This window comes from Pseudopodoces humilis, chromosome 3 (genome assembly GCF_049639895.1).
Source record: "Pseudopodoces humilis isolate 2021_Gansu_Grassland_sample_001 chromosome 3, ASM4963989v1, whole genome shotgun sequence".
Taxonomy (NCBI): Eukaryota; Metazoa; Chordata; class Aves; order Passeriformes; family Paridae; genus Pseudopodoces; species Pseudopodoces humilis.
This window is the reverse complement of record NC_142202.1, coordinates 76318009-76341450: the sequence shown is the minus strand read 5'-3', so window position 1 is coordinate 76341450 and position 23442 is coordinate 76318009. Positions and strand designations below refer to the sequence as shown.

The 23442-nt window shown below is 41.0% G+C and overlaps 1 protein-coding gene across 6 annotated transcripts in view; it reads right to left on the bottom strand.

The window, feature by feature from the left end:
* The window catches only part of EPHA7 (EPH receptor A7), a 166196-nt gene extending 144412 nt beyond the window's left edge, over positions 1-21784 (bottom strand). For 5 of the 6 annotated variants that reach the window (XM_014263537.2, XM_005518215.3, XM_088053480.1 and 2 more), the window contains exons 1-3: positions 21483-21784; positions 17427-17491; positions 12543-13212 (exon numbers count right to left, since the gene is read on the bottom strand). In XM_014263537.2, coding sequence (XP_014119012.1) covers positions 12543-13212; positions 17427-17491; positions 21483-21579 — 832 coding nt within the window. In that variant the 5' untranslated portion in view covers positions 21580-21784. The remainder of the gene's footprint in view (positions 1-12542; positions 13213-17426; positions 17492-21482) is intronic. The other variant, XM_088053481.1, reaches the window with a different exon arrangement.
* Positions 21785-23442: the final 1658 nt, after the last annotated feature.

Here is a 23442-nt window from a genome sequence, read left to right as displayed (position 1 = left end):
CTTAGGGTAAGTGGAATTGGTATGTAACACACTGAAAGCTTGCTTATGTCCTTTAAAAGGAGTTGTGAGGGTGCCATAAGGGTGTCTTCATTTCACTGAATCTAAGTACACTACTGATTCCAGGAGATGCATGAAACCGGTATCACTGCATTTATTTAAAACTTCTGAAGAGACCTATAGAGATGGCAAGATTGAAAGACCTCTTCCATCTCTGTATTTCAAAGTAATATAAATTAGGGGTTGGGATTTTCTTCTGCCTAAAGAAAAAATTGCATTAGTATATATCCATTAGGTAAGTACATACAGCACTCCAAAAAGCAACATAAAAAATCCTCCTTCAAGCTGAATGCCTTAGCATCTCACTCACAAACAGCTAGAAACAGAACAATGGCACGTCATCCGTATTTACCACACTAAACTGAACTTTTTTTAACTGGTGACCCCAGTGCAGGAAAGCGAAGGCTTGACTTACCAATCAAGTGAGTCTAGGATACCTGGAAGGATATCCTCCCTTCAGGAAGAAGGCCAGCCCGAGCTTTTTGTGTATGGAGAGCTGATCTGTAATGTTCCTATGTATTCAGATGACCTGGGCAGGTTGTTTGTGCATAGTCCCAGAACATGTCCATCAATCAATGTCAACATTCTTCCAAGCTCCACTCTGACTGGCAACTGACAGTCAGTTATCTCCTGCATGTTAATTAATAATGAATACCTTTGTCACTGCTTAAACACACAAAATGTCTTTAAATGGTGGAATTTAAAAAGTGGGGTTTGTTTTGCAAGAACAGGTGTTGCATTTTCATTTAGTCCTTGTATTAAGGAGAGATATAAAATTCCTTACTCAGTTATTGCACATCATTTGTGCTATCAGCCTGTGCTTTATTTTCTAAAAACCATTCATCTCTACTTGTCATGGAATTTAGAATCTTATCGTCTTGGATACATGATTTTTTACAATACACAACAATAATACACAATACAATGACTGTAGCTCTAAATATGACAGAAAATCTTTAAGATAAAAGATCAAAAGTAGGTATGTCATTGTCTCCTCCTATGTCACATTTGCCCAGGGAAATGAAAAACTGCTTTAAAAAGATGTTATTTCTCTCCTTTGTTTACCAGTATTATTCACTAGCAATTCCACTGACAAGACATTTTCAGTAATAGGACAAGTAGAGACTTATTTTAACTGACAAACAAAGCAAACAGACAAATGTATACATCATAAAGACAAAAAAATTGTGCCTTTTAATCAGAAAATTAAGTGATATGCAACTAATTATAAGTGTTAAGCAAAGAGAAGAGACAGTCAGAGATCACAGATTGAAAATTCTATTCCATCTGCACAGGGGGACATGATTTTCAACCCTGCTTATGATTTTAAGCACATGATACTTTCACACTTCCCAGCATCAGACTGCAGATGAAATCTGGCTGGGATGGCCATAGATGAGATAATTAGGTGACAATGTGGAGCCTTGGGATTTGCAGCAGTTAAAACAATGTCTATTTCCTTTAGTTATCATTTGGAAGGACTTCATCACTACTCTTTTTTTCTAGTTAGTGCCAATCAAACTGACCACACTTTGAAAGCTGTCCACTTGTCTGTGTTACAGAAAAATGTGTCCTTGTACAATCAGCACAGAACAATGTCACAATTATAATATACTCAGTAAATAATATAATTAATGTTATTTTTTCCTGAAGAGCTACTGATATGGAACAAACCTTTTCAAGAAATTGAACAAAAGAAATAAAATTAAGAGTTATTTAATTTCTTTACTGTGCAAAGAAATCGATCAAGAAAAAATATGTGGACATTTTAAAACATGAGAAATCAAACATCCAAGATTCAATGCTTGATTTCAGCTAAGAGGCTGTACCATGGACCTGATCTAAGATAATAAAATCAAGTAAGAATACCCTCTCTTTGAAAGTATTCCAGTCATATCCCAAAACTATCTCTATATAGCAATTAAAAACAAAATACCATGTATTAGCTTTAAAAAAAATCTGTTCTTTCTAGTTACATTTTCTTACTTGATGTTCTAAGACTTCAAGCAAAACTATACATTCTAACAGAAACAAGGGAAAAGATCAATACATGTCCATTTCCTTTGACATAGAAACATATCACTCTAATAAGGAAAAAAAAAAAATCAGTAGATTTTTCTCCAGTTCTACCATTCACCTAATAAATACATACATATGTACACAATGCAAATAATTAATCAAAACAAAATAATATCAACATCTGGAAACACTAGAACTCAAACAGTCAAGATTAAAGGGTTTATATTTTATATGCATGTCTGTGTGTTTTATATATTATACCTATTCATATAAATAAATATATTTATATAAAATATAAAGCTCATAACCTAAAGGACTGGAATCTGTTGCACCGTATAAATGGTTCTAACTGCTACACTATGGGAAGAACAAGTTTCAGCAGTAGATAATAAAACCTTCTACTGCAAGCTCAAGTTCTCCTCAGCAAGAAAAATAATTGACCTAAGCCTGGATAACTTGAGTTGAGTGAGATCATGTAAATATGGCCAGTGATCACAGCCAAATGTTGCCCACTCAGACCATGTCCCACAGACAAATTTTTGAACATGCGATTTGTTCCAGCATTAACAGGGCAGAGCTGTTTGGCACACAAACTGCCCAACTTTTAGGAATACAATAAGCTTTACTTATAAAGCCTCAATTGCCAACATTCTTTAAGAATTTTCATGGTAATTAAGCAAGGGTTCCAATATTTTATATTAGATATTTAATGAGTTTTTCAACATCAGCTATATCCCTCTGTGGACACAAATTGATTGATTCAAATAGGCACCCCACACATTTTCATTAAATGTATCATTTCTTCTCAAAATCTACCCAATATAAGAGTTTAGAGTAAAGAAGAAAAAAAAAAAAAAAAAAGATGGTACACTGAGGATGTTACAAAAAACTGAGAAACTGAGGGATTTGGAGGGTTGGAGGCCCCATGCTATTCTACCTTTTCAGGTCAAGTGGATCAGGTCATTAATACAAGCTCCATACAACTCCTGAGTTTTGTTCTGATGGGCCATCACAAGTGGATGAAGGACACCCTGCCACCTCCTACACATGGGTTTAGATTTCCATAGGAAAATATGCACACGTACACTATGTTATAAGGCTGGAAATAAAGCAAACACATGGTCATTTGAGAAAAATTAGCTCTAGCAACTGTCAGGGGACACTTGCAGTTTAGTCACATTATGAGGACATATCCAGTAAGACAAGAAAGGGAACGTACAGCAAGTCTCATGCATATGGCCACATGAGGCCACCATGTTAGTCACCTTCCAGAAGACCTCCAAATACCACTTGACCCTCCCCCACAAGTTTAATCCACTGTGTTCCACCCACTGTAAAATGAACACTAATCATCTACACTGCACGATATGTCATATTCACTACATGCAAGAAAAAAAATAATAAGCTACAGCCACTAATTATGCTAGAGATTATACCAGAGCTTACCAGTGTGAGATGGAACATCAGTGTAATTTTAGGGTCCTGTTTATATTCACTTTTCTGTATACATTTATAGCAGCACAATATTATAATTCTGAAAATTTTAATAAAGCATGCATTTAGATATGTTTCATCAACGTAGAAGTTTCAAGTTTATGTATATGCTTACACTTACCTAAAACTTTAGCACTTTCCTCAGGGGGAAAAGATCAACACATGATGTTACTCCCATTAAGTTAATGGGATTCTTGCCATTAAGTTCTGGGGATGGTGCCTCAGCCTGCAGTTCTACAGATAGTTTCCTGCATTAGCCATTACTTCCTTAAAATACTTGTAACTTGTTTAGTGAAAAGTAGAAACCTCATTTTTACACTTTCTCAGTGTACTTATTTATGATAATACATATTATCAGAATTTTTTTTGTTAAAGAAAAAAAAAATCAGCAGCCAGCCTGCTGTAGACTTACTCCAGCCTTTCTAAAGCCTTAGTGTATCTCACAATTACAACAAGATGTCATTTTTGCATTTATGTATACTAAATACACTGCAAAACATTATCAGTTATTATGTTTCTCCATCATGTACTTCCTTTTCTTTCCCATCAATCACATACATTTGAGGTATGCACTGATATCAGATAATTTTAACAATTGGAGTTAATTAAACTTTTATTAAAAAAATGCTTGATACTATTACTGCAGGAGAGCCATGTCTTGCCAAGAGACACATGTAACTAATCCAAATCATAAAAAATAAGAGGTTAAAGTATCAAATTATCCTGGGTAAAACACCCTGATATTTGTTAGAGATGTGAGCAACTTTATCCTCCTTAAGACAAGAAGTGGGGCCACCCAGCCAAATAAAAATGCACAGGTACATGCACTGGCAGGATCTGAACTCAAGAAATACAATATTTGAGCACAATTATTATTGCATGCAAGTTTTATTCTTGGTTGCCTTTGCTACTCTGAATTAGACTTCTAAATTAGCTTCATATTAAGCAAGATTTTCCAAAGAGCATATACATTCAAAGAGATAATTTTTCCTAAATGGAAAATATCTTCTTAATAAAGGAAAATAAGAAGAAAAAAGTGTTAAATACTTAAAAGACACTCTCATTTTTGTTGGTGTATTGTGTTTATTAGGGAGACTGTGAAGTCAGAAATCGTCATTAAAGGAAAATATGTATATAAAGTATACAAAAAAACTTTCACCAGAGCCACCAGGCACACACTGCTGATGTGTCTGAGAGCAAGAAATGAAACACAGTTTCTGCCATGAACTATTAACTGGATACTATTCGCTTTCACATATAACATAAACTTTTCATTAATATTAGGGACAAGAGAACTCACTGTGACAGGCAGCAGCAGCACAAAATATTAGGAACTGCATGGGGATAAAAGTGGTTCTAAGTAAGAAGTGTGTTCCTAAAAATGTCTTAAATACATTTGCTACTGCTGCCATTTTCACAGTAGCACAACATTATAAAAGAAATTAGACACACCATTCTGTAAAGAGGGGTTTCTTTTTATGAAATTAAAGACAGGTAATGCTGACTTAAATAGTGAACCTGCTCTTTTTTTGGTTCTCTTTGATGCCACAACACTCTGTGAAGGGTTACAGTAGAAATCTACATATTTTTCCTGTCAAGCACTTGGCTTTTAAAAAGCTCCCTGAATACACTTTTCTAATTCTTTGAAGGAAACTCCCACAAACTTTTTTACTCTCAATTTGGTTCCACAGCCTTAAGCTTTTATAAAAATAATATTTACAGTACCTCTAGGAGAGGCAACAAACAACACAATTAAGTTATAATTATGTAATTTATATAACTTACTGTAAAACTTCAAAAGATCCATTTTGACTTTGCAGATATTAATTTGAACATGTTTTATTTGTTTTCAATCTAGAAAGTGTTAATCCACAATAAACTGTGTATGGATTATTGTTAATAATAACTAAATTACCATTGCAGACAGAGCTTGATCAGTATAGGGTAAGCCAGCTGAGACGTCAAGAAGCAAGAATTATCTTTTACTCTATAGTTCAAGTAATAATAAGCATGGTATTAACTGAAAACCTGCACTAAAACCATCTCCACAGTTTCCCAAATGAAAACAGAAAGATATTCTTAAGGATTTAATATTGCTTAATATATAGGAACTGTTATTGAGGAGCAAATATTTTCACAATAACAGAGGAAGTTTGTGATGCATCAAAATTCAAAAGCTAATCTAGTTAACCAAACATTTTGCCCACATAATTTCATAATTCCCTTTTTTTTTTTTTCAGCTTCAGTACCAAACATAGATCTCACCATATGGTTGTCTCACTTCTTAAATAAAAACCTCAAATTCAGTCCTTTACTTATGGTTCCTTATTTTCAGAGACTAATTTATACTTTGAACTGCAGCTTTCTTGAACAACTTTCAACAGCATTTCACCATACAGATAATAGATGTTTTACAGATACATGAAGTAGATTAAGTAAATAGTTATTAACATGTTCTTCTCTTTTCTGTGATTGGTTCTTCCATTAATTGATCCCTACTGTCAGTTTCTCTGTAACCTACTAATTCTCTTTTTTTCAGTTCCTGAAACCTTGTTTTGTGGATGGGATTTGTTTTGCTTTTTCTTAAAAAGCTCATAGTCATATTTAATGGAATGCATGTACACTTATGATACTCCTAATGGGGATTATATGTAACTTCCCCCATTTGTACTCAGGAATGAAAGAATAAATTTATTTTTAGTGGCCTAATTCTGAGAGGTTAGCAGAAACCCTGGACAAAAATAATAAACTCCTACCAAAACAAACAAACAAACAAACAAACAATCTCAGAATTTCCAAATAAGCAGCTTCTTTTTCATGTAGGAAAACTTTTTTACACTCAGAAACATAGCAAACTCAGAAAACGATTGCAAAACCATTAGATGCCTATTGCGCCCTCCACAAAAGATTCTGGGAAGAAAAGTTTGTTTCAGAAGGAAAACGTATGCTTTTGGGCAACAGACTTGACAGGATGAGATTCCATTTCTAAATACCAGCTAAAGCTTCATTTAGAACAAACAGCAGATAGACTTTATGGCTAAGGAGTTAATGGCCCAGCTGTTGAGCAACCGTAGCTAATTCAGTAGTGGCATCCCAGACCCGTAAAACAGACAGTTTTAGTGCTTCCTCTGTAACTAAAGGAGATATTACTAAAATTCTCTTAGATTTCATTGCTGGTTTTGTTTTCATTTCAGAATCTGTGCACAGCAGTGGATCTGACCAAAAAAAAAACAAAAAACATGAACCACCACCATGCAGAAAATTTAGTTAAAGAAATCGGTATTCAACAAACCTCAAGTAAAATGCAAAACTAATATTAATTCCTGGAGACAGCAGAAGCTGGGAAGACTGACAGGAGGGAGGGCAGAGGAGGAGAAGAGAGGCTGAAGAGGGAAAGAGATCTACATTCAACTACATTATCCAACAACCCCATTCCTAGGATCTGGGCTCCTGATTGCCCATTTGAATGTGCAACTTCACCTCTTTCAGCTCTTCTGAAGAAAAACTACGTCTGTTTGTTGGGAACTAAATCTGTCAATAGCTCTGCAGTTAATTAATTTTAGGGATCACTCTGATGGCATTATCAGTGAAAACGAGATGGTTTTGACTGCTTTCATTATTTATCAGTTTGACTTCTCATCATTTTACTTCTCTCATATCTTTATATCACATTTGGGAGAGGATGCTGTATCACCAAACTATGGCAGTCTATAATCATACTTATCTAACTAATTCAGATACTTCTGGCAGAGCAACACTACAAAATTCAATTGTATCTTAGGGCCAAAAGACAACACAGAAGAGACCTGAAACAGATTTTATGAAGCATGAAGGCATCAGTTTGTTTCAGGGAATAGCTTGCCCCGATCACTGAGAACACCAGCTATTTTGTGATACTTCATTTCGAAACCACTTGGACATAGCTCCTTTCCCTTTCTGTTCTCTGTGCTTTCGCATCCAGAAAGCTGAAGAGCATCAACAAAGTAAGTCAAAGAAATCCAAATTACTTAGAGAGACTAATAAATTTGTAAAAATAATCGTCTTTATGAACACTAGACTATTTTGAAAGGAAGATATAGCAAGAAAATATATCTTTCTATGACAGCTCCCTGACAAGAAGGGAAGTCAGAAGATTACAGGGTGAATGATAGCCAAAAACATTCCACTTTTACAAATCCCAAAGGGAACTTGAAGCAGAAATCAAAGCTCTCCATTTCATGGTAGAAATACCTTCAGTAATTCTTGACCATGTAGCCAGAAGGTCTTACATTCACTTTCCTGAATTTTCCTGAAACGTGATAGGATCCTTTGCAAAGATACCTACCTTTTAATTTTTTTTTTTTTTTTAAATCAAATAGTTTGTATTCAGCTGTATGTGGTGCCTGATATCACATCCCACTGACCTTTCTTTAAAAAGGAAGAGAAAAGTTATTTAATATGTTAGGGAATAAAAAGAGAAGGAGATAGATGCTCTGCTGTTGAACTTCTGCTTCTGAGAAAATGACAAGACTCAGTGACACAGAGATACCCTCATTCTCTGCTCAGGTTCAATTAGGTGAAACTAATTACATTATCTTCCCTAGAGTAATTCCGGAAGCAAATGGAAGAAAGGTAACTCATCTTCCAAAAAAGAAATATTTAAAGTCTTGATGATATAAATGCCATTGAAAAGTTTTCTACCATTTTCCCCATCTCCACAAAACAAAAAAATTTCACATTGAAAATTCAGGAATGCCAGCACAGGTTACTCAAGTTGCAAGTCACCCACAGCTTCTGTGACACTCCATAATTCACAATATGTGCAACTTGGGATTTTGGGAAGTGTAGTAATATTTGTTTTAATGACAACTTATCCACATTCCCATCTTAAATTCACTGTCCTCTATTAACAAACATGTGGCACATCAGCTCCTAAATGGAGTAACATTAAAAAACAAAACACACAAGAAAAAAATCAAAAAACAACTGAACAAAAAAACCACAACCACACATACTTTACCACAAATATGCTGCACATAAGGCAAATTCAGTTTCTGGATCTGTTATCAAGTAGTAGCTCACAAAGTGAAGAGATAAAAAGTTTGTCCCAAGAACAAAAAAAGAGAAGGAACAGATGCAGCTTGCTCTTTGGCACAGTGTATAGCACTTGACAAATTCTGGAAAGAAAAGCCTGTAGCTCCCTTTTTACCTCACCAAGACAAAATGTGCAAGTAGCTATAATCTCCCTCCTCATTTGGAGGCCAGTAAAACAATTGTTAATGCATACAGTATTATAATACATTTAACAGTGAAATGCATCCACTTGGTTTTTCCTAGGAATTCGAATTTTTTGGACATGGTGCCCAATGATCTATGAAATTTCTCAGTTCATTAATATTAAGAGAAGCTTCCTACCTTCTGAAATATCACTCTATTCTCTGACTGAATAAATTTAATTCTCTCCCTCTCCACCCCCAACTAACATGAAACAGATGGAAAATACATTATAGTAGAAGCTCTCATAGAATTATTTTCACCTTCAAATATCAATCACTGATCACAGTGTACTCCTTTACATGCATAATATATCAAATGAATTCCACTGTGAGAAAAGTCCAAGTTAGACCTATTGGGAGTCCACTGCAGTTCCTGAGAAGTCCATTGGGTTTTGTGGTTGGGGTTTTTTTGGTTGCTTGGATGGGGGTTTTTTGGTTGGTTGGATGGGTTTTTTTCCCCAGAACAGATGCAATACATACTGTTAAAAGAACTGAATATGTCTAAGTACCTTTCTAGTACTGCTCCTAGGTACCCTTCAAGATAATCCTTTAAAATTACAATTTCCACACCTAAGCCTAGTGCTACACACCAGCAGAACTAAGATCAACACTGAGGATATAGTCTCCTTGTACACATTACAGAACAATCTGCAAATAGAAGTTCAGAGACTCATCTAGTTTTCTCATGCCTGTTTCACACAGCTTTAAGATTTTGCTTTAAACTGCATTTGTGAGCTCTCTGAAATTTGGCTCTCTTATGTATGTGTTAGACCACTGAGGTCATAAGGATTCTTTGGCACTCATATAGTGAGAAGTAATCAGTGTACATCCAAAAGAAAAAAAAAACACAACAAAAACTAACTCAGTTTTAAAGATCAATGAAGAGGGCACATGGGACCTTATTTTCCACGTTATGTGTTTCACCACTCATGACTGTTTTCTTCCTTATCCTTTCCAGCACTACAAGTTACTTACATTCATTAAAAAAAAAAAAAAAAAATGCATCCAGTGCAGAGTTGTGTATAAATCAAAATTCAATTGTTTTAGTATCTGAACTCAATAAATTTCACAAACAGGAGAGGAGCTGTATGCAAAAGGAACACATTATTCAATCACAGACAGCCAATCAAGCTAGAGTAACACAAATGAAAATCCCTGCTGAGTTACAGGCGGAAGAGCTATTTGGAACTACAATGTGGCCACCTACTCCTACCTTTGCTACAACACAGCCAGATAAGGTATTATTCTGTATCTTTAAAAGACCATTCTATCCTGTTAAGTTGATTCAGCGGAGCTTTAGCAAGTGTGAGAGAAGAATCACAGACTTCTGCCCATCCTGACAGAGCACAATACTTTCTGCCCCAAGTAGTCCCAAAGAAGTCACGCAGCGTGCCAGGTACAAAGTATTTGCAGAAGTGAGCCCTCAGACAGGGCTATAAAAGCTCTGGCTTAAGGAAGCGCACACCAACTTGCTTCCACTTGATCTGTTACACAGCTTGACAGTAACAGATAGCCAGCTGCATTAGTGTCAATGTTCAGATAAGTTTCTCTCAATATCTGTCACAAAAAACAGACCCTATATCAGTGTGCCAGCTGTATTATCGGTCACTACATAGTTGATCATACTTAGTAACATCCTCCAGCCCAGACAGGACACACACATGGCAATTACAAGCATGTGCCACAGTCACCCATATCGTTCTGACTCGGAGCTGCCGACTCGGCGCGCACTCGACGAGTTCCTGCCTACCACCTTTTCCCTCTCAAACACATTAACTTGCCTCAATATGGGGCCAGAGTTTGTTTTGAAACTCTTAACAGGATCACTGAAAGAAAAGAGGAAAAATACCATAAATGATCCTCTGGACTGCTTCCAGAGTAGCGTGTTCTCCTAGCTTTGGACGCAAGCCAAAAATGGGAAGTGTTCTTGCAAATGAGCATGCCACCAGGCTCAAGTACAAGTAATCATTTAATTCTTTTGTCAACATCAGCACAGTCAGAAATTAAGAAGCCAGTTTAATAAACAGGTTACTTGAATTCCAGTCACCAAACATTAATTTCTTCTCTATCCATCCCGGTCATGCTCACTCAGCTCACGTCCCCCACCCACTTCCTAACATACACTGGGGGTTTTTTTGGATATTTTCTGTCTCTTACTGAAAGTCAAATAAAATCAGTATATTAATTACATCAATGATAACAAGGTCTGTAATCAAGAGCAAGTTAACTAAAAAATGGAAAAAAATCAGTCACGAAGAAAAAAAAAAATCTAAAACCTCAACACAGATTTCAATGCTACATAACACTTAATATTTTTAACAGACCTCTAATACAGTCTACCAAACAGTTTTGTCAGGGCAGTTTTTCACATTACAATTACTCCTAATGAGATCACCCTCTGCAGTGTTTAAGACTTCATCTCTTCCCAACAGAACAATGAAAGATTTGTGTGGAGCTACAAAGGCCTCAGATCAACTCCATTCACTTCACCTTCTACTGAATTTCCTCATAAAAACTCATCAAAAGCAGAACTGTGTTTTTTTCATAAGGACAAACTATTAATAAAGAGACTAGTTTACTTTGTTTTACGATGCCCCAAATCCTCTACAGGTTTTGAAGTCCTCATCAGACCGAGGCACCTGAGACACATTGAGTCCTGCCAGCTTTGTTTTGGATATTATGTACTTTTCTCCTCTTCATAGATTTGTGGAGGTTTTTTCCACTTTTTCACTTACAATACTTCTCACCAACAAATGTCTGCCTATCTTGCAATAAACATATGGTGATGTATAACTCCTTGTGTTATCTTGTGATAAAAATTATAGACCTTGTATTAAATGTGCATGAAAATATCTGTTTTCAAACAAACTGCACATTCTCTTATTCTTACTGGAAGGAAAGACAAAAAACCTTCTTTCTCATGCTAATCAGAAATGTCTTATGTCTGCAGCCCCAGTGACAGCAATGCTAAGGGTAAGTGTAATTTTAAGAACATGATTAACTGAATTAGTCTTGAATCAGGAAGTGCAACTCAACAGTCTCTGATCTGCTAGTATTTTAAAATAATCACAATAATCCAACTGCAAGCCAAAAGTTTAGAGTTAGTTTTGTGCAAAAAAAAAGCCATTATAAAAAAAAATCACACTTTATTCTGAAAATCTGATACTCTGTTTGAAATACCTGTTTTGCATTTAGAATTCTTACACACTTGACACAAATCTCTAGTTTGGTTTTGATTTTGTGTGTATTCTTCCCATTACTAACCATACCCCATGCTGTTTACTACATCTATTTTAGTTTCCTTATAATTCGGTCAGAGATCATGTGAAAGAACAAACTGTTTACCTACTCATACCTGACATTACTGACACAATGTTCTGTGATAGGCATGACTTACTCAGTCTTACCAAAAGGTACAACACCACATCAATCAGTTCATAATGTTAGTCCTGAACCTATCTTTATACTTCTTACGACTTCAACTTTTTTTTCTTTAAATTTAAAAATGCATTGCGCAACCACTGATTTTCATAATCAGACAGACTGACTGATTTAGATTAACCAGTGTGAACTCCACAGATTGAGGATCCGAAAACTTTAAAAGCAGACTAATGGATTTCTCTTTAAAAAAAGCGAAAAAAAATAAAGGAAAAAAAAAAAAAGAAAAATCTGGTAGAATATGACCTAGAATTTACAGCAAGTTTTACATTTACTTACGTTCACACGTGTCTCCTTTCTGCTGGTATCCTGCTTTGCAGATACATTTTCCAATAGGCACTAACCATTCTCCCTCCGCGCTACAGTGCATCTTCGGCGAGTTCTCCGCCTCCTCCTCCGCACTGCTGACACAAGTTCCTCGCACTTCAACTAAAGAGGAAAACTCTGAGCCAGTCACTGTGTCAGGAAAAATAGCTAAGTTCTCAATGATGGACCAGCACTTCTTGTAGTAGACTTTGACAGAGACCAAAGCAATGCAGGCCCCTACATCCTGAAACGCAAGATAGAATCCTTTTTTGGACAAAGGTCCAATTTCTCTCACCTCTGTGTTAAGTTTCATTTTTCTCTCCCCAAGATCACCCTGGGTAAAACTTTCATCTGCTGCAATAGTGTCTATTTTTACATATTGGTTTTCTCGGATATTCCTGCCAGTGTCGTAGTCTGTTTCATAATAATACAAGTTAAAAGTTTCTTTACAAGTCCCCAGAACTCCAGGAAGACTGTTACAATCCCTCAGAGTGAATTTCAGTTCTACAAAAATCCTTTGTGCATTGCTTTTTGCAATCCAGTTAGTCCGAAGCCAGTTGTTTTGGTTTGATTCCATCACCTGGCATACCTGGTATGTTCGTATAGGAGTGTAGTTTTCATCCAGTCCACTAATTTCTTCCCACTAAAATGATAACAAACAGTTAGTAATAAACAAGAAGTATGTCATCAGATGTAACTACTGAGTATTTTAAAAAGCTTCACACAACTCATGTCTCCCTTGTTTTTAAGAGTAAGTTATTGTTAAAAATACTGTTAAGCACCTAAAGGAAGAAAATACATATTAATACAGGAGTATGCTCTCTCTCCCCTTCATGTCAGTACCACATAAAACCTCTAAAACTCATTGTTGTATCATGGGTACAGTTGCAAAGGGGCAGCTTCAGAAAAGGCTGTTTAGCACACCAGGTTCAGATTTCACCCCGGGCTCACATTTTTTTAAGGTCACAATGGTTTTGAGTGAGAGCAAAGACCAAAAGGAAGGAGGCAGCTTCTCTTCCAAAGAAACCTAGCGTCAAATGAAGCCTTAGAAACTGAAATTGCTTAGCATTACAGTATGTAACACTTGTGCATGTAAAACTTCCAATGAAGCTTGCAGTTGTATAGAAAGCATGAGATCAAGTCCTGAAACTCACGAGTCAGATGATTCTTATCCCTATGTTATCGAAGTGGCATAGTGAGAGGGCAAGAGAAAGTGGATAGAATTAAAAATCTGAAAGCAAGAAAATATTTCAGTTGTCTCCCTTTCAGTCTACCTTCGGTTATATTTACAGACTGAAAGGTTAAGCAGCAGCTCCTTCTCACCTTGCCTTTTGTCCAGTGGCTACACCCACATCGGAAGGGGCAAACTTTGTTTACCTGGGAGTTCAAATGAACCATGAGGCTACATACAGAATTAAAAACAACCCATATGACTGAAAGCTCGCTGGTTCAAAGCCTGAGTGTTGTTGATGCTCTCTCTTTAGGTTACCAACTGTGTAATGATCTGGTAAGCCTTTAACAATCCCAGAGTCTTTAACAGCCTTTGGTAGCGTGGGAATTTGCACCTCCAGCAATGGCAAACCTTCCACTGAAATCAACCAGGCAGATCTTACAACCATCCAGGTGTAACCAAAACAGCACTTGTCTCTCACCTCTTTTCACATTTCTTGTAACATTTCAGTGCCTGCAGAAACTGCAGCTGTAATAAATTAGAGGAGGGGGGCGAGCTATCGTCACCCCAGGATACAGGCAACTATGACTTCTCTGGATGGCACTTAGCCCTCTGGCCCTGTGTCAATAATGCACTTAAGCTCATGCTTAAGATCAGTGACTGTACTCCTGAGCTTAATGGTAAGCACATGCTTAAGTGCTTTGTGGGGCTCCTCCTCTGCAGGATATAGCATCCACTGACATTCCTCACACCGGCAACCAAGCATGGAAGGCACTGGTTTCCCAGATCAGGAGCCACACAGTGTACATTACTCTGCAAGCCTATTTGACAGCAAATGAGACCATTTTAATGTTGTTGTCTGTTTCAGGAAAAAACAGATGTGGCTGAATTGATGCTGGAAGTTATCACCACAAAATAGATCACAGCTGCAGATGCTGAAATGCACAGAAGTTGTAAATATCAAAGCGCATTTCAAGGACCTACAGTTAATATAGATGAGATATATACAGTATTATATATTACATGCATATGGTATTAAATTATTGAAATAGATTATTAAATGCTCATGGAGTTAACTGAAGTGATTGCATATGGAACTGTATTAACCTCTGAACAAAAAAAGAAAGTCTATCTTCATAATAGATTTATTAGAGCTGAATGAGTAAATTCTTTTTTCACCTCTGTAAGAGCTAGAAAAAAACAAGAAAATTTAAAAAGGGGCCCTGGACTGAGACGGTTTTGGTTATACCACAATAATAAAAAAATCTCCACATTAAAAACATAATCCGATCAAGCTGACAATTTTGCCAGGTAATGCTCTGTCCTTTGGGGTTTCTCTGAGATGGTCTGGTGGTGCGGGGCTGAGTTGTTTTATCTTGTGTGAGCATTCTTCCCTTAAGACACCAAGCCAGGTTCTGCAAGAAGATATTCATTAAGACAATGCATTGCATCTTTGACATGAAAGTAACTCTCATGCACCACACAACAGAATCTGTCTCCTGGAGTTTTGATGAGGATTGCTCCACCAAAACAAATCACCATTCCTCCTCAAAAAAAAAACAACAAAACAAACTGAAACAAACAAAAAATGCAACAAACAAAACACATTTTACAAAATCAACCTACACATCACAATACAACACAAATGAGTTTTCTCAGAGTCAAAATCTCACTATATGACAGTAACTAGCATCAAAGAGATTATTATGTTACAGTCAAGGAAAATAATTCACACAAGAAGCACTACTTTTTGTGATCCCTAGCATTAGGTACTGGAGCTATTGTTCCACATTTTGCCAAAGCAAAAAAATTAAGGAAATGTGATTTATGATGCAATTATGTAATCAGAGTGTCTGCAAGGAAATAAAATATATCAGTACTTCAAGATGTTTTTACCTACAGCAGCTAAGGTCACCATTCATTGAAGTGTTCTTATAGTGAGCAATTTCACAGAAAGAAAACTCCACTTTTCTTTGTCCTACTGCAAAATATGGCGCTATACATGCAAATCTGTTTGAATATGCCCTGTTCTATTGGTTTCAATTTATGGCATTTTAACTTCTTAGTTATCTTAACAGTGTTAAATGTAGCATTCGCAGTTGAATGAGGCATTTAACGAGTGTCTGACTGATATATTCTGTACTGTGATAATGCAGTAGTTTCTCTCTAAATTTTCTGTGTTCATTCCCATGAAGTCTTTATTGCATAGTAAATAATTAATTAAAATTAGAAAATAATTTATTTTCAAAATTTTATTAAAATGGTGCTTTTATGTTAATTTATAGACAGCTTTTTCTGAACACTTTCACACATACAAATCTAGCCATTAGCTTTGATTAATTTTTAATTTGTGATTGAAATTCACTGCCTCTGAAACTCGCCTTTCACTATTTGTTGAATTTGTCTCTCATCTTTCAGTATGCTGATGTGCAACACGTGTTGACATGTCTTTCATCATCTACAGGTTAGCTTAATATAAGTGCCACCAAGCTAATCTTTCAAACACCTCTGGTAAAGACTACAATCAACGCAAAATGCTAATGCTGAGGTTATTGGCCATCATAAACATTGAGCTCACACTGCATTCCCTCTGTAGTCCTTAGATTAGTTTCCAGTTTATGCTTGTATTGATACTACAGTCTTGCTTTTAAAGAAAGACACTTCCACATTTTCATTCTTCTTATTTAAAGGATTTGTTACACTTTTATATCCCTGCTCACACTTCACGCTCTTCTGGCTCCAGATTTCTTAATGAACTGAAGATTAAGGGACTGATCCCCCAAGTTCTTGTTCATGCAAGGCGTCACAATAGATTCAGCAAGACTGCTTCCATGCAAGAACTGTCCATATAGTTTATGATTTGTCAGACTAAGTTCATGTAGGACTGAGTTAAGGTAGGACAATATATTCATTATATCTTTCTGAAAGTGTTCTTTCTCAAGGATTGAGGAAGAAGAGGTTTTGTAACACTTTTAATTCAGACTGAAAGCAGCATTTCTCAACTTTACTTATATAATAAATAAGACAATAACACTGGTGTTTCTAAGCATCTCATTTTTTACAATGATGTATTTCACAATGGTACATTTCATAGAATGCCATGACATTAATTTGCATGCAAGCTGGAGGTGGCCTTAACCACATAATTCATGCCTAGTTCCAGATATCAAGCTCTTCAAGGCTTGGGGATGTTTCAAGTTTGGAATGTCATTTCAAACACATCTGCAGTATAAATGTTTTTATTTTAGAGCACTTCAATCTGTGCTATTCAATTACAAAGAAAACATCGTAAACAAATTTATGATCACCCATTATACAGAAAATGAAAAACATATTTTTAGAAAGTTTCCACACAGAAGCAGATCTGTTGTTTCTAAAGGAAGGAAAAAAAAGTGATTTAAAATACTGTGTTATAAATATACAGTGTAGTCCTTTGTACAGCACAAAGAAATACACTACAAAACATAGAGGTACCAAAAGTTTCCAAAGAGCCACTTGCTTTTAATTAGCTTGTACATTTGTACACTGTAACCTGAGGTTTCATTCTAAAAATGAATAAGACATAAACACTCTGTACGATTACTGAGAGAAATATGAGGGGGAACTAGTTTAAAGCAGGTCTTTCAACTGCTTCAATAAAATAACTACTCATCTTTAGGAACTTAAGTTTTGCCTGCAGTACTTACCCCATTGGGAGGAGAGGAAATCCATTCCAACTCTGTCTGTTGTGCTTTAGAGTCCAGCAATATTACTAAAAAAAAGGGAAAAAAAAAAGAAATTCCACAGCTTGTTACACATAACAAGGAGGGGATTTAAATCTAAGAAACAAATTAAGAATTTTGAAAAGTAATAGAATTAATATAATTTTTGTACAGATTAATATTTCTTCATATTATTAGAAAATTATCTGCAATCACGACTAGGTATTTATTTGTAAACAGACAAATTATTATGCACCATTCACATATAAGCAGATATACATAAATCTTTACCATTTCATTGCTTAAAACAAAGTGAGGGGTTTTTTAGTGCTCTGAAGTGCTATTAATCAGTCATTAAGATGCAAGCTCCCTCCCTCTCCTTTTTCATAGGGACATTTTCCATATGCTGGTTATTACAATCAGCTTAAAGCACACAGACACACAAACATTTCAACACATTTCCAAACTGATTTACACAGTCTATACCTTGCCGAGAGTCACACTGAAAAAGGAATGATCTTTTTTGAGTGTCAAAGTGAAAAATACTTCCCTTTGGTGATCAAGCAGTAATTCTGCAAATAAATGACAACCAGGAATACAGAAAATAAAAGACTCTGCAATTACCTCACACCTCACATACACAAAATCAGACTAATTCACTTTATGGTAATAGTTTCCTAAAATCTTCACGTCATGGTGACATTTATAAAAGACATCAGTTCTAGCAGCACCACAATTATTTTCAGTTAAATGTAACCCTACCTCTGAAAGTGGTTAATCATAGCCTAATACACCAACTCTTCAGGAGCATTCCTAATTTGAACCTATTCCATATAGCTTTAGCTATAAAGCTATTTATAACTTTAAACACAGCATTTCTGCACTGTCGAAGATATTTAGATGTGTGACTTAAGGCTGTAACTTGAAGCAACTTTTGTCAGGTCTATCAAAACAGTTTTAATTCTAGCTTTTCCCCTTTCTCCAAGGAGAATTTAACACCAAATTTCAGTGAATTACTAAAAAGATGCCTAATAAGTTAATTCATACAGTAATACATGGAATGCTAGCTGAACACAAAACGGTAGCTTCCAGGCCTGTATTTCAGTAATGAAGTGGAACTACTCATTAAGGAAGTTTGATAGTCTCCCTCTAGAAGGATTACCTGCTTCTGTCATTAAGGTTGGATTCAAGGGCCTTTACTTTGTAACACTTTCTACAGAAAAGCAGGTGGTGTAGGCGGCGGCTTGTTAAACAAGAACATTTATAATGGTCCTGGAAAAAAAAAAAAGGTACCACCAAAAATTTAACCGTTTCAGCACCAGCACAACACACTACGGCTGCAATTCATTATACTTTTTATTTGGCAGTAATTCTCCATCACGTAGCAACGGGTGAGCACATCAGAGAAAGAAAAGATAACAAGCAAACAAAACAAACAAAAAGAAAACCCACAAAGAAATAAACAAACAAAAAAAGCCCCAGCACAGCAACCCCTGCTCTGCAAACACCCCTTGCAAAGAAATCGTGCCGTTCCCTCTGGCATCCAAAGTTACCGGGGAAGAGCTCTCCAAGCCAGCGGCCGCTGCCCTGCTCACAGCGCGGGGAGACCCGTGGCCGTCACGGCTCGTTCAGCAACGCGGGTAAGAGATGCTGGGGGCCGGCGCCGCGCCCCGCGCACCCCGCCGGCAGCCGCAGGGCTCCGCAGCCTCCCGCTCGGCAGCGCACCGGGGCTCCAGCGCGGCCCCTCCGCGGGGCAGTTGCGGACCGCGCACTGCCGCGCAGCGCGACCGAGAGCGACAGGAGGCGGAGAGGCGACGGGCGAAGCGCGGGGGTGCGGCCGCGGGAAACGGGCTCTGCGGGGCTCCGCGCGGGCGGGGAGCAGTGGCCTCTCGCCTTCGCGGGGAGCCGCGGGGGGGGTCCGGGCGCTGCGCGGGGCTGCCCGCACGCGGTCGCGCCCCCGCGCCGAAGAGCGGCGTTTGGCGGCCGAGCCGCAGCGGAGCGCCGGTCCCGCGGCCGGCCCCGCCACACCCCCGACAGCCGCGGTTTTGGGAGGAAGCGCCCGGGACAGCGGCCCCAGAAGGGAGCCCCGAGTTCTCGCGGCCACGGAGCGAAGGATAGCCCGCTGCCCGTGTCTGCGCAGGACCCGAGGGTCCTGGCCGCGGGCAAACGGCTCCGCAGGTAACGCGGTCACTTCCTCGCTTAGACAGACAGGCGGACCCTGCCCCGCTCCTCTCCATCATCTAACAGCGGCTTGTATTGAGCTACAGAAAAGAAACTCGGAAAACTTTCCAGCCTTTTACCCCTCCCATCTCTCTTCCGTACCCAGTGGGTAGGGATAGGAAACCACGCGGGGCTGGTGCCGCCACCGGCCCTTCGGCGGGGCCGGCGATTAAGCTGCAAAGTTACTTTTTTTTTTCCTTTCCTTTTTTTTTTTTTTTTCTTCTTTTTAACTCGCTTTTTCTTCCGCGAGAGTTTTCTGCGCTTGCAGCAGGTATCTGCTATCAATTCCTGTCTGCCGCTCGCCCCCTCCTGACCCTCCTTTGGTTAGGTGATTTTCCCCGAATATACAGCTATTATACAAGCACAACCATCGGTATAGATGACTATATAACCACCCACAGACGTATAACACAGAAAAAACCGGGATAGGCTACCACTGGGAAGCACCGGAGTAGCTCCGATCACGGAGCAATCGGCAGGGCAGAGCAGGGCAGGCAGTCCGCACCCTCCCCGCCCGCTCCCTGCCCGACTGCCCGGCCCTTCTCCTCTCCCCCACCCACGGCTACGCGTTAGTGCTCCCCGCGTGAGGCTTTCTGTGCTTTACAGCCCCTCCAAATAAACTTTCGAAATGCTGCTACGGAAAGGCTGCTTCTTCTTTCCCTCTCTAATTTCGCCAACGACTTCGGCTTTTAAGGGCAGGGTACATTTTAATTAAGGCATTTTTTAAAGCTCCAAATGATACTTTATTGCATGCCGGAGGTTTGATGAAAAATACTGACGCATCCAGCTGAGGCGGGGGGAAAACCCCAAACGCATACATATGCAGAGGCACCGAAAATGCCCTGACTCCCCCTTCCCTGTCATGTCGTGTGTGTCGTCCTCCCCCACCCCCGAAGATGGAGACGGACCTTCGCCTTCGGCTGTCAAGCGCGAGCAGGGAGCTCCTTTAAATCATTTCGGATTTTCTCCGCGTGAAAAAAGAGATTCCCAGATGGGCTCTGTGAATTGATTTTAAACACCTCCATCAGTCTCTGATACAAAACTGCCTGGTTTGTCTCCGTGCGCGGGGGAAACAAATGTGCGGGGTGCGCCTTACACAGATACCAGTATTGAACTGATGAGGACGGGGGAGCTCCGCTGTGATATGCAGGTGGTGTAAAAACCCTAAACCTCTCTCCAGCGATGCCGGGGGAGAGCACACACGTTGCAGGCACACGACGCCAGGCCGTATGGTACCCTCTGAATACGTGTCCAGCCTGCACAGCTGGGACGTGCAAAACTGCACCCCGATGCTCCTTCCCGCGGTCTGTGCCCGGCCCCGCTGGGCCGGAGCGCTGCAGGCCCCCGGCGGGGAGCGCCCCGCAGCCCCAGCCCCGAGCCGTGCCTCGCCTCCCTCCAAACGTCCCGAGCCCTAAAACTCGGCCCTCAGCCCCTGCCCGGGGAGCAGCGAGGTAACCCGCCCTCCCTGCACCTTCTCGGGAGAGCGACGCTGCCCTGCACGGACACCCGGCCCGGGGGCTCTCCCAGCCCCATTCCTCCTCATCACGTGCAAATGCCTCGCAAGCCTCATTCCTAGGAGCAAAGGCAGTTGTCCCGGTCCCTCACACATACATACGCACAACCCCCAGTGAATGCTGTGCTTTTTCCTCCCTCCCGCCTCAGCTAAAAACTCTTTTTTTTTTTTTTTTTTTTTTTTTTTCCTGAGTGGGGGGCTGACAAGCGGCTGGCAGGGGCAGGAAGGTCCCCTACTAAGCCACCAACCAGACTTCGTGGGCAAAAGCAATAAATAAGCTCAAACTTTTGTTTTCCGCATCACCTTACCTTCTTTCGCAGCCTGTGCCTCCCCCGTGTGTGCAAAGCGGAACAGCCAGACGGAGCACAAAATAATCCAAGAAGGGAGCCTACTTTGGAAAGCCATGGTGCAGGAGCGGGGTGATTTTATATTTCTAGCTCTCTATTCCTAGACACTGCCACTGCCGCCGCTTGGTGGGTGCTAGAGGACGGTGGAGAATTTGCTGTGCTAGTCAGTGGCTCGGCGCTCCCTCCCTCCAGGCTGCCTTTCTCTTTCGCCTCCGCCTCCGCGCCGCTGCCCGGCTCCCGCACCGGGCCGGCCGCCCGCCAGCCCCGACTGCAGCCCGGCCGCCCGCGCCGCGCGCCGATAATATCAATGAGGGCGGGGGGGCGGGGCCTCGGCGGCGGGGCGGCCCGCCCCCCAACGTGACTGACAGCAGCTCCTGACCAATCGGCAGCAGCTATCGGCGGCCGGCGGGCCGAGCCGCCCCCTGAGTCGCCGCGGCCGGGGGGGCGGTGCCGGGCGCGCCGGCCAATGAGCGCGCGGCGGTGTCGGGTGTCTGCCGGTGCCGGGGAGCCGTGAGCTGCGCGCGGGGCGCAGCGCCGGGACGGAGGGGCCGAGCCGCGAGCGGGGCACCGAGCTCGGGCGGCTCCCGGTGCTGTCCCGCACCCCGGAGGCCACTGCCCGGATCATCCTGCGAGGGAGCGAGCGGATGTCCATGCGTCCCTCCCCCAGGGTTCCTTGTGGTCTCCCCGTGTCGCAGCCGCCGGGGTAGCGAGAGAGAGGGGTCCCGACCAGGGTCCGGCCTTAGCCCGAAGCCGAGCCGCCGCCGGCGGGTCCCGGCGGTGACCCCGCGCGGTGCCCGCCCGTGGCCGGGCTGAGCGCGCACCTGGGTTGCTGCCACCGAAAGGGAAACTTCGACAGAAGCTGCGGGATGGCTCCCCAAGACAGCCCTGCCACAGCAGTCAAGTTCCTCGGGGCGGACATCACTTGGGATCGCTTCCCTCTGTTGCGTTCGCGTTTTCCGACCGTTTCGCGTCTCCGGTTTGCCCCAAATATGAAGAACAGGTTAATGGCAATATAGATTCTATGTGGGGACGAAGGAGCGGCTGCTTCTCCCCTGCCCTCTCCGGGTGTAACCTGAAGCGCGTGTAATCCCCTAACAATGAGACAATTTAAATAGGAGGGGGAGGGAAACAAAAAAAAGTGAAACCCGAGGGAGAGAGGAACTTGCCAAATCTCTCTTGTCAGCGCTCACCCTGCGGACCGGGAGAGCTTTTCCCGGGGGTCCATCACGCCCCCACCCCTCCGCTTTCCTTTCTCCAAACCCACCCCTCGCTCCTCCAATGAGTGAAACAACTGTGGGACGGACACAAAAACTTCTCGCTCCCCGGATGAGGAGCAGAGCGGAGCGTGCTGCGCGGGGCACGGTGGCTCGGTGGGAGCGCTCCTCTCCCGGGCCGCGCCGGGGCCGGGGCCGCGCAGCACCCGCAGCGAGAGGCGGCGGCCCCGGCTGCGGCCCCCGCTCCGCACCCCCTGCTCGGCCCCCGCCTCCTCCGCCTCTGTCCCGAGCAGCCTTCCCGGGGCCGATACCGAGCGGCGTAAACCGGGTTTTGTGCTGCTCCGCTAAAAGTGCGTCGCCGTGTCCTTTCGAAGGATAGATACCGCGATGTAAACAGAATAAGTGACTGTCGTCTCGGAAGCAAGCGAAGGCAGCGAAGAGCGAAGGGTGTAATTGCAATTCGGTGGCAAGATTGTGCGAGGATCTGAAACGCGCCTTGCGCAGATGCGGATCCTGATATAGAAAATGTTGTGCCATAAATGGGAATTTATACTGGGGGGGAGGTTTGTTTATTGAACTTCTAGGTAGGTAAGACAAAATTAGAATTACTACTAGGATTAATAACAATAATACAATGCTCAGCATTGACGAATAAACGGCTACCATACTCTGGGCTTTGAGCACTTTCCCTGTGGGCTCCTTGTTAC